Source organism: Brachyistius frenatus, unplaced genomic scaffold (genome assembly GCF_029030835.1).
Source record: "Brachyistius frenatus isolate BFR_SWC_R1_liver_20210118 unplaced genomic scaffold, ASM2903083v1 Contig_27, whole genome shotgun sequence".
NCBI classification, from domain to species: Eukaryota; Metazoa; Chordata; class Actinopteri; family Embiotocidae; genus Brachyistius; species Brachyistius frenatus.
This window is the reverse complement of record NW_027210626.1, coordinates 1,351,853-1,368,616: the sequence shown is the minus strand read 5'-3', so window position 1 is coordinate 1,368,616 and position 16,764 is coordinate 1,351,853. Positions and strand designations below refer to the sequence as shown.

General features: G+C 41.4%; 1 protein-coding gene across 1 annotated transcript; it reads right to left on the bottom strand.

Moving 5' to 3' along the window:
* Positions 1–315: 315 nt before the first annotated feature.
* heg1 (heart development protein with EGF-like domains 1) lies at positions 316–15,915 on the bottom strand. Its single transcript, XM_069698518.1, is given in 14 exon segments — positions 316–1,598; positions 1,739–1,916; positions 2,835–2,922; positions 3,021–3,058; positions 3,146–3,188; positions 3,377–3,511; positions 3,981–4,134; positions 4,458–4,517; positions 4,620–4,723; positions 4,835–4,957; positions 5,198–5,311; positions 6,322–6,806; positions 7,717–9,544; positions 15,113–15,915. Coding segments are annotated over 14 exon segments (3,771 nt in total). The 5' UTR covers positions 15,390–15,915; the 3' UTR covers positions 316–1,454.
* Between the last annotated feature and the right edge of the window lie 849 nt (positions 15,916–16,764).

Genomic DNA, 16,764 nt, shown 5'->3' with positions numbered 1-16,764 from the left:
AAATATGCAAAAAAGTTATTCTTATTTTTTTTTTAAGTATGAGGTATACTTGTTGTCCTCCTTGCTTTGTACCAAAATATTAAAACAAAGAATTGTACTAAAAATGAAACCATGTACGATACTATTTTGACAGCTTAATTTTATAAATGTTAAGCTTGAACATTTTTTTTTAAAATATATTAATTTAAGCTTTGACACAAACTGTCAACTATACAACATAAAAGCCTCGGAGGATCAGAAGGGTTTAAAAAATAAAAAATAAAATAAAAAAAATAAAAAAATCAACGATCATTTCAATCAGAGTCAGAGACAAAATGCAGTGCAATATGTTTTTACTTAAATAAGCACTTCTGACTAAAACGCCAGAATCAACAGACCATATTTACACAAAGAAAGATAACACTCACATAAAAATATGAATTCACAACAGAAACAGCTAATTATAATACATCTTTACATTCAAACACTTATTGACAGTTATGATCCTTCTGGTATACAGATAAGTACTTTTAACACACAAACACACACAAACCTCAGACACATCAATACTAAAGAGATGCACATACTTGCTCAGCGTCTCTTTTTGACACACACAAATGCAGATACAGACACACTAACACACACACACTCACACACTTAAAGCCACAGGTTTATCCCTGTCAGTGTGTATGTATGATACGTCCATTGTGCTACATGTCAACAGTGTGGACATACATGGAATAAATAAAGGTTGGCATCCGATTACAAAGTCATCCTCAATTTCTATTGGCATGAAACTCAACTTTATGCATCTTTCAGTGTATTTTTTTTTTGGTCTCATACTATAATCTAAGATGAAAACGATTATTTTTGAAAATCACAGCAGTGGCGTGTCCATATTCATATTTCAGCATTTAATGAGCCACAGCATCTGTGTTTTTGCATGTTCTAGTCTATTTGCAACACAACACACGTTACTGCTGTGTATTCCCACATAGGAAAATGATCCATGCTTTTTTATTATCAGTGTGCATTAATTCAGAGCAGATTTTTCAAACAAATCTGCACTGTGTCACCAGGCAGCAACAACATAACTCCGACAACAGGTGGGCAGGGGTGATGTTAACCGCAATGGATCACCTACTTCCACACTGAAGCAAATGACAATCAGTGGCTTCATGTAAGGCGGGGAAAATATTAGGTAACATGAGCTGAAGTAAATGACCTAAAACATGCAAAAACACTGAAATGGTTACTCAAGGACACATTTTACTTGCAAAAATATGTACTTTCATAATGTGCAGACACACACATTTACATATTTAGTGTGCAACCCTGAATGCAGCCGGTCAAATGGGTTTTCAAAAACAGTGCAGCTCACATTGTGACCGTGAAAGAAAACCATCAAGACACATCTCTTTTGTCAGTGTGACAGATGGTACGTTTCTGAGGGCGTGTATGTTAAAGCGAGGCACTTAGAAGTAGTCTCTTCTCCGTGAATCGTCACTGGTGAAAGAAGGGTTCCACTGGGCAGGGTAAATGCACGAGTGACGTGAGCCCGGCAGACCTGTGAACGGATACAGGCCATTTCTCTCTAGGTCAGAGTTACGCAAGGCAGGCTGAGGGGGAAGAGAAAGAGAAAATGAAGTCCGTGATGCGATTCATCAGCTGCGTCCATACAGACAAAAACTAAGTCTTAAACAAGAAATACAAATGTAAGAAAAAAAAATAATTAAAGTGACATTATATATTTCCTTACGGAGTAGTAAATGTCGGTCATCTGTAGAAGGTTTTTCGTGCTGCCGTTCTCTTGCATCTCTATGGTCTCCCTGCCCCACTCCATGGATATCCGGTTATTTTTAGGGAAGTCTGCGTATGGGGACATCTGCAGGTCTCCACTCTTGAAAATGATCTTATTGATGTCATTTTTGTCTTTCCTGAAACATTTTAAAAGTAAAACTATTACCACAGTTCATCAAAATTTACGTCACCAAACTAACTGAGAATGTTTTTTGTAATTTAGGTTAACTGATTCAGATGATGAGGGGTGCTCGTACCGAATAACTCGTACAGCTTTGGGACAACATGCACCAAATTCAAGTATGTGGTGTGACCCTATTGGGAATGGTTTGCTATGACTTTTTTTCGAGCTCCGTTGTATTTTTTTTTTTGTTGAAATTGCAAAAAAGTAGCGAAAATGGAGGTGTTTTTGTTATTTTGCAATATTTAAAAAAAAAAAAATCCAATTGCAAACGCTATCACACCTTGTACAACTAAGACCGCTGGCATTTCCCCTCAATAGTGCCACCACGTGGCACACTATTCAATATTTCAGTTTACTGTTAATACCTCCCACACCATGACTCATAGCGGAAAAACTCTTATTTTTTTCTGGGAATTTCTTAGATCATTTGTGATATTATCTATCGTTCTCCTGCAATTGGTTCCCAAATTTGAGTGGGCGGGTTTTTTTGGGTGTTCAAAAGATTCAAAGTCAAATAACTCTTGAATGGATCTTTGTTTTGCAACCAACTTTTAGACAACCGTGCACATAGGAGCACCGAGCAGCCACCCACAAACTTGTGGAATATGGCCGCCAGATGGCATGACATTAAACAAATGATATCTGTAGTGTCTCCTACTGTCCATATTTCATCCAATCTTTACCAAATCTAGTGTGCGTGGAAAATTTGGTAACGCTAGTCCTTATAGTCATTTAGCAAAGTTGCATAGGTCAGGAAAAAAGGATGCCTTGAAATTAAGGTTTAACATGGCAGATTACTGTACTGATTAGAGAATGTTGAAAAATATAATGATAAAGTGGAAAGAAATAGCAAGCCAAGGAGAAATCTTACTTGCAGCAGGTGACAATGAGAGCAATGACGAGGATGAGGAGCAGGGCGCCCCCTGCAGGTGACACCACGACTGCGATAAGCTTGTAAACTGCAATGTTAAATAACAACACATTTAATGCTGCACTTACAAAAACACACATTTACAGATTCAAGTTGAGCTGACATTGGTCTGTGAGAATCACTTACAATTTCCACAGTTGAATCCTCCGAACCCAAACATGCACCTGAAAAATTGAAATAGAAGTTGCAGTGGACTTAAATCTTTCAACATTTCTGGATTGATACTAAAATAAAATAAAAGGATAACTTACGGGACACAGGTGCCATTTTCAAACTTGTAGCCATCCCCGCAATCTGAAACGAAATGTTTTGTGTGGAAACTTTGAATTACACAGTTTGGTATAAAGGGTCTCAAAAGCCAGTACTTTTTAGATCATTTTCGGTAAATTAACTATATAATATTATGCTTTCCCTTCACTTGGTTGCCACGATCTAGTTTATGGGCATAAACAAAAATACAATGAAACTGAAGAAGACCTTACCTAAGCAGGACAAGTCATCAGGATTGTGTTTGTAGTATCCTTGAAGACACTGGCAGTGGGCTGTGCCACTGCTGTCTGTGCAGGTGGAGCGCTCTGTGTCACACTGAGTCCTCTGAGCCACACATAGACTCTCCACTGGAACACAGTGAGGACAGCATTATTCAGGACTTTAACAATCAGATCATAACTTGGACAAAATTAGAAGTCAGAGAATACAGAAAACACCAATGCACTTCATTGATGCTGTATATAAATTATGGTGTTTGTACCCTATAGTTTAGCATTGAATGGTCCAGCACCATTTCCTACATTTTAACCATCGGATTTTTTTTGTCATATTATGCTGTGAAAAATAGCATATACATGATGTTTTTGTACAATGTAGTTTATGTATATAATGTTTTCTCAAATGTATCATACTACTGTTCACAGAATAATTATTTATGGCCAAGCTATGCCCTCTGGTGGTTGTAAATATACTCTCAATCACTTTTAAATTTCCGCTCTCAATATAATTTACAAGTTGGAGATAGCATTAAACCCGTTAAAACAAAACAGCTGATCATGTCGATGTGCACGTGTTATTTCTGGTTAATATACTCACTGTGGTAAGTGAGCTGGTGGTGCAGGGCCATGCGGCAGTGGGCCAACGAGGAGCTGCAGTTGCTGAGAGACATCTGGATACTGTTGTAGACCTCAGCAGTCGTCACGTCAGTGGATATGGAAAACATGTTGACTGCCAAGATATGAACTCTGTCCTCCTCTCTGTGGGGAGGAGATCAGAAGTCAATGTTAGAGCACTGCTTTGTCTCGTGAGCAACCCCCTTCATGATGACAAGTGATGCTTTTTTTCATGAATGTTTTAGCATTCTTAAAATGTGTCGGTATACTGAGAAAATCACTTTAGAATTGTTAGAAATGCATTGGAAACTGCAAAGATAATCTTACAGTGTGGGTTTGTTTTTCTTTTCTAATAAATAAAAAAAACGGGTTGTGAAAGCTTTTTCTTTTTTTTATTTAAAAAATATGACACAACAACAAAAAATGTAGAGAAATCAAAAAGTTTAGTGATAACAAGAACTTACTTCTTACTCAGTGTGGAGCGACTGTAACCTCGAAGGACTGACAGCGACACATTGAGCTGCAGAAGAGACAAGAGCATATGATATAACAGACTTAAATCCAGTAGAGATTTTCTCCGAAATGTGCAGAGAAGGCACAGCGATGTAGATTTGTTTCTCACCAGCTGAATGATCTCTCTCTGGATCTCATGCATGGTGGCGCTCTTGAAAGTACTGGGGTCATGTGGCAGTCTGTTAACACTGAAAGTTCCCAGAAATGTCTTTGCTGTGGAGAGAAAAAAATTATACTGTCAGTGATTTAAAATAAGGTCTTAAGACTCCAGAGATAATAACGATAATATACTTGTATGTAGATGTATATGTAGAGCGGTGCTACCTCTGGAGCATGTGCGTCCATCCTCAAGGTCAAAGCCCAGCGGACATTCACAGCTGAAGGAGCCTCGCGTGTTCACACATCTGGAGCCAACAGGGCAGGGGTCCTGCTCACACTCATTCATATCTAAACACACAGCACATGCAGGCATTACAATATTACATTTATAAGGGACTTCACTGAATCCATAGATATCAATTCAAATTTCAACCCTCAGGAACTTTTTTTTTTTTAAATGAAAACTTACTTCGGTTTGAAATATTTTGAAGATTTAAAGAATTTTGTGCATTGAAACAGAACCTGTGGTAGCATGCACGTTGACAGTGTTGTTATCAAACTATCAGGGAGAAGAGAGGCGATGCTCACCCTGGTTGCAGGTCTGTCCTGTCCAGGCCTGCTGACAGTGACAGGTGAACTGATGCCCTTTATAGCTCACGCACATCCCTCCATTCATACAAGGGTTGGACACACAGGGGTTACCTGGAGTTCAAAGAATAAAAAGAGGGTTTTACCTTCAATTTTAGAAACTGAAGCCTTAAAAAGTTAAAAACAGTGTGTTCTTTGGGCACATACGAGTACATTGTTTCCACACCGACTTCTCATCAGTCTCATAAAGTGATTGTTTTATGAAGCATGTTTTCACACCTGACCTGGTTTCAGTATCTTTCTATTTGTCTGCTTTTCTCTGCATTATTCTAAAAACTCATACGATCAAGTGTAGACATCACTGCAGTATGATCAGCACATCAGAGGCCCTTCCAAAAAGTGTATCACTTGAAAATTAATCAACGACAAGGGAGCACCTTCTTCAGAAAACAGATCTGTGGTAATTTAAATAAACTCTTTTACTTTACGCTCCTAACATTTCCAAGATACATGGACATCAGTGTTTATTTTGTATAATGACATCAGTGATACATATTGACTTGTTAAGGACTACTACCTTTCTTTAACCTATCCATTCAAATTAAAGTGTCTGCACTCAGTAACGGTCAATTATAATGAAACCTAAAAACCTGTAGAGCGTAACTTGATTGAACACATAACTTGTGGCTGAGTTGAGCTTAAAAGTTCATACTTATGCACTATACCATACATTATGCAAGACAACACGTATATCTCCTGACGAATGACCTGGAAGTGATATGATTTTTAAAGTGTTTGGAAGATTATAATCCATCATACTTTAAATTAATTTCAGTGCATTTTCAACATTAACATTATTACCATAGTAGTCTACTCAAAGAAAAAGAAACATTGCTTGAAATGAGATACGTTTGCAAAATGCACAACTAAGTTTTGAGGGGAAATTTCCTGCTACATACGACCTGATGTACTTGAACATTTCTGTTTTGGTTATAGTGAATACAAAAATCATGTAACAACAAGCCACCACAGTTAAATTTAAAAAAAAAAGAGTAACTGTGAAACTGCTGTAAAACTGCATGCCAAGGATTGCTGTTTGAAGTGGAAAAAGTCACTGCACTCACTGGGTGGTGGTGGTGGTGGTACTTTGGTGGGTTGAACTTCAGTAGTCGGTGTTGTCACCACCATCTCTGTGGTTCCTCTGTCGGCCTGTTTCCAGGTGGTGTGGAAAGCCTCTGTCGGGTTGGTTGGGGTGCTGTGGGTGTAGGTTGTAGTGATGTACTGGCTCTGAGCTGTGGTGATCCTATGAGTTCCTGTGCTTGTTTCAATCTGCAGGGTGCTGACACTGGTAGGGTTAGGCGTCCCAGTAGATAGTCCAGGCGTTTGGTTAGGTGAGCCACTGAGAGTTGAGTGCGCTGCAGAGGTCTGCAGGGTGAAGGTGGAGGCTGTGGTGGAGCGTGCAGTGTATGGGACGGTTGCCTCAGTAGGGGATCCTGGAATAGAGCTACTAGATGTACTACTGGGCCTCGTAACCAGGGGAGGAGTGGTGGCGGCCGTCGTGCTGGTGAAGGTGGTGGCTTTAAAAGTTTCTTCCTCTGTTGTCTGAAATCTGTTAAAGAAAAGATAAACCAATTAAGTCTCTCAAAAAAATACATTGAATCGTTGTCATAACAAAGACTAATGCACCTCTAGACTGACGTGACACTGACGTGCAGGATTCAGTGGCATCTACTGGCAGATGTATTTTTGTTACCTAAGAATAAGCCCTTCATATCTACATGGGGGGGAAGGTCCTTCTCAACAGAGTGTGCCATGTTACACTGCAATATTTTTACTGTAGCATAAAATGGACAAACCAAACTCTGGCCTTAGAGAGGGCCTTCAGTGTGAGGTTCATGGCCACCGGAGATTCTCCTAAACACTTCGAAGGGGAGGGTGAGAGGAGGGACGTTAAGTTGTCTACACTCTGATACCACTAAATCCTGCTCCTTTAAAGTTACACAGTATACTGCCCTACAAAGTAAGAGATCAGTAAATAGGTAGTCAGAAAGTCAGAAAAAAGGAACCTAAATACTGTCTAAAAACTGCAAATGATACACTCTGCCTTTCGATGGAATCCAAAATGTAAAATGCCTTCATTGAGCTTTCTTATTTAACTGTAATTAGAAAAAAACATAGTTTGGTTAATTTGGGGCCATAGCTCATAGTTGGCTAAGTGTCCATCCCTTCTTATATTCAAGCTAAAATTATTTTAATAAATACATTTACTATATATTACTTTTAAAAACATAATTTCAAGGTAGCTTTACCACACCAGAGCTTAAAGCTGAGGTACCATTGAGCTCATTAGAATGAATATTTTTCAGAATTAAAAAGTTTATTTTATTTTAGCTTTGCTCCAACTTGGCATTGACCATCTCTCCACCTAGCTTCATTGGGCAGTATAGAGCATGATTTCTCTGCCAAAATAATGTTTTCTCACAAAAAGAAAATTCTGTTTAATAAACAATAAAACATACCTTGCTGTAACAGTGGCAGGTGTGGTAGTGAGGAAGACCTCAGTAACCGGCATGGGCCCGTCTGTCACTGACGCATCGATTTCAGATGTACTGCTGCTGACTGTAGAGGGCACGGCAGTCAGACCCCAGCCCACATGGTCCTCTCTGGTCTGGGGTGAAAGCCCTTCAGTGCCCTCCAGGTTTTGAGTGCTGGAGCTCTGGGCTCCACTGGAAGACTCGGTGGAAGCTCCAACACTGGAGTCCAACCCCTGGTCTGTCCCCGAGATGTTGGCAGGACCTCCTGCGGTTGAGGTGAAAGGAGGTGTGGAGGAAACGGACACTTCAGATTGGTCAGTGCCGGGCTCCGTCACCCTGAGAGGTGGTGTTGAGTCGAAGATTTCCTCTGGCGTTGACGTGTGTTGATGCCGGGTTGTGTTAGGTCGTCCAGTTAAACTCTGGGTTCCTCTTGACCCCACTGGGATCCCAGTCTCTGAAAATGTCCCCTTGAAGGAGTCGGTCATGTGCTGGTCGGTTGTTTCCCTTCCAGTAGTCCTCGTGGACGCGGCACTGGAGGTGTAGTCTTCAGTCTCCGCAGGCCTCGGCGGAATCCCCCAGGTGGAGGGAGGCTGATGTGAGTTGGAGTCTTCTGTAAAAGCAGATGATGTGCTGTTGCTGGAGGAAAAGGTGACGGACAGCAGGGTCCTCTCCCCAGCTCGGCTGATCGTGGTGGTGTAGGTGTTGTCGTCGAGGTCGGCTGTCTGCGACACCAAAGCCGTGGCGTCCCCCAGTCGGACGGTGGTGTCTGAGCTGTCCTGGGCCAGGCTGGTGTCCTCTGTAAACACCCGGGACCTGGCCTCCCAGGATACAGCATGGGAGATGCCTGGCATCTGGTCTGTGTTTGTAAAGTCATTCCAGTCCCTGCTGCTTCTGCCATTGCTGCTGCTGCCGCTGCTGCCGATGCTGCTGCTGCTGCTGCTGCTGCTGCTGCCGATGCTGTCGCTGCTGCTGCTGCCGATGCTGCCACTGCTGCTGCCGCTGCTGCTGCTGATGCCGCTACTGCTGCTGCTGCTGCTGCTGCCGCTGCTGCCGATGCTGTCGCTGCTGCTGCTGCCGATGCTGCCACTGCTGCTGCCGCTGCTGCTGCTGCTGCCGCTACTGCTGCTGCTGCTGCCGATGCTGCCACTGCTGCTGCCGCTGCTGCTGCTGATGCCGCTACTGCTGCTGGTGCTGGTGCTGCTGCTGCTGCCGATGCCGCCGGTGCTGCTGCTGCCGATGCCGCCGCTGCTGCTGCTGCTGCTGCCGATGCCGCCGGTGGTGCTGCTGCTGATACCGCCGCTGCTGCTGCTACTGCTGCCGCTACTGCTACTGCCGCTGCTGCCGATGCCGCCGGTGCTGCTGCTGCTGCCGCTGCTGCTGATGCCGCCGGTGCCGCCGGTGCTGCTGCTGCTGCCGCTGCTGCCGATGCCGCCGGTGCTGCTGCTGCCGATGCCGCCGCTGCTGCTGCCGCCGGTGGTGCTGCTGCTGATACCGCCGCTGCTGCTGCTGTTGCTGCTGATGCCGCTACTGCTGCTGCCGATGCCGCCGCCGCTGCTGCCGCCGGTGGTGCTGCTGCTGATACCGCCGCTGCTGCTGCTGCTGCTGATGCTGCTGCTGCTGCTGCCGATGCTGCTGCCAATGCCACCGGTGCTGCTGCTGCTGCCGATGCTGTCGCTGCTGCTGATGCTGATGCTGTCGCTGCTGCTGGCCTCAGTGGTGGTTACAAGGGTGGAGGTGATTGGCTCAGTAGAGAGATTTATGGCCTCTAGAGACCTGCTGCTTGTTTCTGTGAGGGTTTGTGTCTGCTCAGTGTCTGTGGATGAAGAAGAAAATACATATCATTACTAAATATTCAATCAATCAAACACTCAATTCACTAAATTCATCATCAACATTTTTATGGTTTATTTACTATTTGATGTTATTAATCAGAAAAACTACCCCAAAATACTGGTTCCACATCAATTTGGAAGCACTGACGAGAAACTTCTATAAAATAGTGCTCCAATTATCTAGCAGATAATGTACACCTCTATCGATATTGATACTCCTTTCAGTCAATTATCAAGCGAAAATGCCAAAAAGCTCACTTGTTTCCAGCCTCTCTGTTTTAGAAGGCTTTTAATTTAAGGTATTTGGGTTTTGTACTATTGCATGTCACGTTAGGCTCTGAACTTTAGTGTTTATTAAAAAAAAAACACTGATAGATCTTATCGCACTAATTAAAAAAAAGAATTATGATCTCTAAAGCGTTACTTTTCATTTTTCTCAACACAATTTTACTTCACATTGCAGTCAATTCAATCTGTGGCCACCAGAGGGTGATCTCCAAGCTGTCTCTGACCTGTTTAGGCTGCAGAAAGTGACAAGAAGCTGTCAGAATGCATACATGGGCAATGATTTTGGGTGGAGAACAACTGGCAGCCAGCTTGTCGACTCTAACAATGGCTTGAACTCCTAAATATGGCGGTGACTGTCTCTGTTGGGAATCAGCCATTTCCTTCCTAAAGCTGAGTGAGCACAAGGCCCCGGCAGAAAAAAACGGTCACCATGAATCTGGGTGTGTGTGTGTCCATAATCAGTCTTTTTTAGTCTGGTTAAAAAAAATGTTAAGTCATTTTAAACTCCCTGAACACATCCAGAAGTGAAAAGAATGTTGTTGTGGAGTAGGAATCTTGTTTTAGATTCATGTTTTGGCATGTTGCCTTTTACAGTTGACAGAAGAGACCGACAGGAACCAGGGGCAGAGTGGGATGACATGCAACACATTTCCCCGGCTGGAGTCAGTGTCACAATCTCACAATTAAACAGCATGCATCTCAGAATACTCTGCATCTACATTGTTTTCATGTCTAATATCCACAGCTGAATCATTTGTATATGAACACATTACTTTAGATCTTTAGTGATTATATATGTTTATCTGAGGGCAAAGGAACACATCCAGCTTTGCCTGTTTACACATGCAATGGGAAAAGGGGTAACATTATGATTCATTTAGAATCATAGTTATGGCCATCTGACTAGTAAAAGTCCAATGCTTGATCCAATAGTCTTTTTAGCTGTTTTGTTCTACAGCAAATGCTCAGTAAAAATTCTGTTTGCTCAAAACTAATATAGGTTTGCAAGTTTGTTGTTAACTGTCTGTTGGATGTTTGGCACTGGTCAAATACCGTATCTATTAATTTAACATAAAACACCTTCCTTCATAAATGGCCTTTTAGGGCAGCATGGTATTGTGCCAAAACATGTAATACACTTGTTAGTCCACTAGAGGACATCGTGTCAATCACATTTTGTCTCGTCTTGGCGTGAAAAACGCATGCATGTATGACCATGGTTGAAGGAGGAGGGGTTGGATAGATCAAACACAGGACTTTCACCTGGGGGACCGATATCCGAGTCCGTGTAATGCAAGTAAGTTACTTTCATTATGAAATGTTTTTAACAAATATAACGTACGTTAAGTTGCTTACGTGATGTACCTACTTACTTTTTTTTCAACCTAGACCCTGATCTTTTCCTTAAGATAACCACAAGAGTTTTGGTGCCTAAAATGAAGGCAACTAACTTTTCACGCTTAGGCGAGTTAAAATGTAAGACTGACGCGGCCTTACAGGCTATGGCGTAACACCTGGTTGTTTAGGGAGCATTCATCCAGCGTGAAGGTTTGCTGAACTTCAGAGTGCGGTGAGCAGCTTTAACTTAGCCTACAAGCACCTCACAAACAAAAGCCTTAAAGTATCAAGAGTACTAAAACACGAGTCAGCCGGGCAACACGTTTGTGTGCGAGAGGTTTTTCTCTGTCTGTCTCTGATGCCGTGTCGTCTGCCAGCCTCTCACTTTGCTGGTGTCCAGGACGGGAACAACAGCACTCTGAGGATGAGAGCCAGTGCTGCCAGCAGTCTGTTCACTGTGAATCTACGAGGAGCGCTGGACCACCAGACTCTTCTCCTCTCTCACTTCCTCTGCATGTGTCTCTCTTATTACTTTCTTTTCTCTTTCTGGATCCAGTCTGGCCATCAAAACTCAGACTGGAACGTGGTGTTGGCAGCAAGTGATGGACACTCCCAGATCCTCTGCTGGTTATTTTTCAACTGTTGTCAGTGACATCTTTTAACATCTGTTATACTTCAGAAACTGTGCAATTCGCACATTGATTCAAGTTAATGTATTTAGCATATCCATGAGCTCAGATGATACTGTAGCAGTGTTGTGAATAGACCTGCTGATATTCATTTCACAGTCCAGATAGGAAATAGGAAGTTTTTGGTTATAGTTGATATTCATAATCCGTTTTGTACGTTTGACGCCGGATGACTTTAAAGGCTGGTTTAGGGCAGGCGCAGTGATTCAGAGTCAAATCTGGGTGAAGAAAGTATAAATTCTTTCTGTCTTAAGTTTCCTTTGCAGCATCAATGAAAAGCTCAATGTCACGGCTTTCAAACCCTTGCAGCTGGTATCACACCAAAGCTTGTAATACTCCTGCCAGTCCACTAGGGGAAATCGTGTCAGTGTCACGTTTTGCCTCACCCATAAGCATGAAAAGTTCGGATGAAGACGGAGGGTATGGTTTAGCTTACGTTAGTTATAAGTAGCTTAAATGTAACGTAAGCTTTTGCAGTTGCTCAAGTATTTAATGTTAAATTGCGTTAAAAACATTGACATAAGTTAGCGCAATGTTACTCGAGGCTAGACGAGACAGGGCAAATAGGAATAAAAACATTTTCTTTATTAGCCTGCCACATGTTACATTATTTTTTAAATTAGTAGGAAATATAGATTGCATCACAAAAATTCTTCAAATGAATACATACGTTTTAATATAAGAATAATACGTTTTAAATTCTACTAAAATTATTAAACTTGTAGCACTAAAGGAGTATCTATACTGTAGTGCAGCATTTGCTGTTTATTCTACTGCCACAGACACAAATTGAGACCAATGTTTTTAGGTTTGCATTACATTACTACCTTCGCTGATTACTGTAATCCCTGATTGCTAGTTTTTCTCAACTTTTTTTTTAACCATTTCAGAGGATTTATGGAAGTATTTGATAAACAGAATTTATTACCAGTAGTATAGCTGTAATCATAGTAGGTTTGTATTTAAACGTGACAGCAATTGCATTTTTGTGATTTTGAGAGTATACAAATATAATAGTGTAAATTAGAGCAGCAAAACTGCCTTAAAAAAAGACTAATTATTTACAGCTAGCGCAGTCTAATGTCGAGATCCGAGTCATTATTGGATGTGTTATAGTACATTATTTTGTTATCATCCTTGTAAATGGTTGCGTTAAGCATCTTGATGGTAAAAACGTTTTTGTTTTTTTTCATACATACTTTCAATTTTCAATCCTCCTTTCTTCAGGGGTGAAGAGTTATTCTGTTTCCAGTACAGCAACTCACTTGAGGGATAAAACTTTTGTTTTCTGAAGAACGTGTATCAGCAGTTAAAGGCTTTTCTAATGTTTTATCTTTAATTGCTTTGAGGAAAAATCCCAGTGGTGCAGGAATATTTTGAGACATGCTTTCCTGCCACTTCAGGCCTTTTGGTTGAAAGTTGTTTCTACCCACAAAGCTTTTCTTCTTATACTGATGGATGATATTGGGGTCTTGCACACAGGAAATTGAGCCTGAAATCCCATTCTGCCTTCCAATTTTCTGGAGCTATAAAGTGAAGTGAAAAGGGGTGCTTGTTCAGATGTGGTTTCCCTCCACTTAATATCTAAAAGAGTTCAATTGGCGGCTCTCGTGTGTGAGCCACATCTCTCCAAACCAAAACGCATCACAATCCTGCTAAAATACTGCAAGAATGGTCAATTAATTGACTAGCTGAGTGACAGAAAATTTTTTGACCACTATTTTGACAATCGATTAGTTGTTTTGACTTTTTTTTTTCCATGAAAAAAATGCTAACATGTTCTGATTCCATCTTTTTAAATGTGAATATTTTTTGGTTTCTTTAGTCCTCTACAAACTAAATATATTTTGATTGTGGACTTTTGATTGGGACAAAGCAATATAATTCAGGCTTCACTTTGGGTTTTAGGAAACACCCGTTAACATTTTTCACCATTTTCTGTCATATTAAAGACCGAACGGCTAATGGATCAGTCAATGAGATAATCAACAAATTAATCTGATAATGAAAACAATTGTTTTTTGCAGCCTCAATTGCATGTCTGCTTCGATTCAGGGGCAGCTTTTTTTTTTTTAAATGATTGATATATAATTGTCTTTAAGAAGCTGAGCTTTAAGGAAGGCACAATTTCATGCACCTTATCAACACCTGTGTGAGCCGGATAACAAACAGCAGCACCTCAACTAAAAAAGTTAAGTTCCTCAAGTGAGGTTGCTGATCATGTAATGAGCGGTTATCAGTGGTTATTATAAAACGTAATTTTTAAGGTCAGTTAATCCTCTTCTATTAGAACCCCAGAAGTGGGCGTACGAGGGTTAATAAGACTTCTCATACTGGAAGAGATCTGAAACAATTAGTTGGTGTCTGATTAACCGAGAGGACAAAGAAATGATCTGTATCAATTTAGATAACCAATTAATCAGTGCTGCAATTATTGAATTACTTTAACATTATTTAACCTGTTAGTGTCTAATTTTTTCAATTCTATTTTGCCTTTATAATGTCAGAAAATGATGAGACGTGTTGACCAGTGCTTTCCAAAGTTGTTAAATATTCACATTTAAGAAGCTGGAAACAGAGAGTTTAAGAACTGACTCAAATTATTAGCGATTATTCAAATAGTTCTTGCAGCTCTAGCTGGATTGTGAGGGTTGTAGTTTCAGTGGAAATGTTAAAGTCTGACTTGTTGCAATCTCTCAAAACCTCAGACTTTGAGAGAGTATGGGTTTTGAAATGTGGGTTTTAAACTGCTGGTTGAATAAAGCTGGGTATCTGAATATCAACTTGGGTAGGGACAAATGTGGTGGGCATTTTGTTCAGTGTCTGACAATTATTAGACCAATCAATCCATCAAGAAAATAATGCGGTTTCATTCTATACTTTGTGGCGTGTACACAGCAGCAAAAGGAACATAATTCCAGTGGCATTTTGATTTAGAATTGAAGCCATTCTGCCAAAATAGTAAAAAAAATAAAAATAAACAGTGCTCACTTCAGACAATGCACTTTCAGTTCACAGTTGTAATTAGGAGATGACCACTACCCAACACAAAATGTTGGGGTACCTCAAACTGCCATCATATGTGAACCTTTCTGCTGCATCCACCAGCTACAGCTCATTTTAACAGGGCGAAAATACAAATATTTACTGAGGTTTTAGTTTGCGGAAAAGAAGACTTCTCATCGTAATGGGAGTTACACTTGTCTTGGCAGGCCTCACTAACAGTGGTCTTACCGAAGTTTCCTGCAGCAGCAGCAGCGTGTGTTTCAGCAGTGTCTGTGAGCAGGAGGTTCCTCTGTGATGGTGATAAACTCTCGCTGGAGTATGAAGTCGAAGTTGCATTGTTGTCCATGTTGCCGAGTTTGTCTGTGGCCGCCGAATGATGAAATCCATCCGTTACCGGACTAGTGCTGTAGCTGCTGGGGGTCCCTGCCCCGAAGGGCCCCGGCAGACCGAGCAGGAGGACCGACAGAGACCAACCGAGGACGTGATTCAAAAACCACGTTTCCATGATTTTCAAGACCCCCAAAACGTTCGCCGATAGTTTCCGTAAAGTCGAGTGAATGCCGGGGAGTCTCCCGGGGACACCATGAGAGGAGCGCTGCAGCCTTTAGGGAACTTTTAATGGGAAATGAATAAATCCTGGTGGAGGTCCGGAGGAGATCCGCTGCTCAGACGGCGGGGAACGGAAGATAACAGAGCTGAGGCTGCAGCCTGTTATCACCGCGAAGGAGCCCGGGCTCCTCCTCCTCCTCCTCCTGCGCGCACGCACGCACGCACACACACACACACATAGACACAGACACATACACGTCCCGTTACTCAAACCAGTAGCCGCCTGCAGGTGTCGGAAGCCCTAAAAATGTCCCTTTACCAGCCATAAGAGAGTGATGCTCCACAGACGTGAAGTTTATAGAGAAATAATCCTTCTGCTGCGGGTCGCGTGGTACCCCATCACAACTGTTAGAATAACTGTTCAATTATCTTATCATTTATAATGTCCATGGAGGATCTCAAATTTCAGGTAATAATAATAAGTCTAGCTTCTGAAATCTTTACTAAAAGATATCCTATGATATTTGTGTCTACAATACGTAGCTATAGTATAACTAATATTACTAATAATTTTATGATCCAAACTTAATTAAAGGTTTTCCTAATGGGAATCCCAAAAAATAGGTGACAAATCAAAGCTGTTAAGTATTGCTGGTTTAGGAAATGGAATTTTTAAGTTCACGCAATGCCAGCAAGTCACAGCAGGTCAAAAAAAAAAAAAAATCCCCTTTAAATCGTGGTGATTTCCCTTGACCTACTAAGCCTAAACAAAATAGTTAACTCCAGTGTCTGCAGGGAAGTAGTCATATTTACATACCAGGAAGTCATTGAAGCATCCGACAACTATCAATTAAAGCAGGGAAACCATACAACACTTTGAAGTATAGCCTACAGTACTGTAAAAAAAAGTTATGGGTGCTACAATTTAGAATGAAAATAGAAAATGTATTAACCCCAAATAACTGTAATATGAGCGCATTTAAAATTTTTGCATTTTCACCTGAAACATTTACTCTTGTTCTTAACTCACTCAAACACACCATAAAGCCAAAATATCCTGTGTTAAAATGTGTCATGTTCAGGCCTGTCCCCCAACTGTATTTCATTAACACTGCTCACATTTCAAGCCACTGTGCCTCCACTGAAATTCATATCACAACTTTTTCACTGTACACTGATTTAAACCATCCAGAGGGTTTTTCCCTTGGTGTGATCACTGGCATGTGGATGGTTGCGAAGAGAAGCTGCAGAGACAAGCAGGTAAACAGTGCCACAGATTGTGTCATCTAGAGACCAATGGAAATAATGTGGTGTCAGGACAGATGAAACTG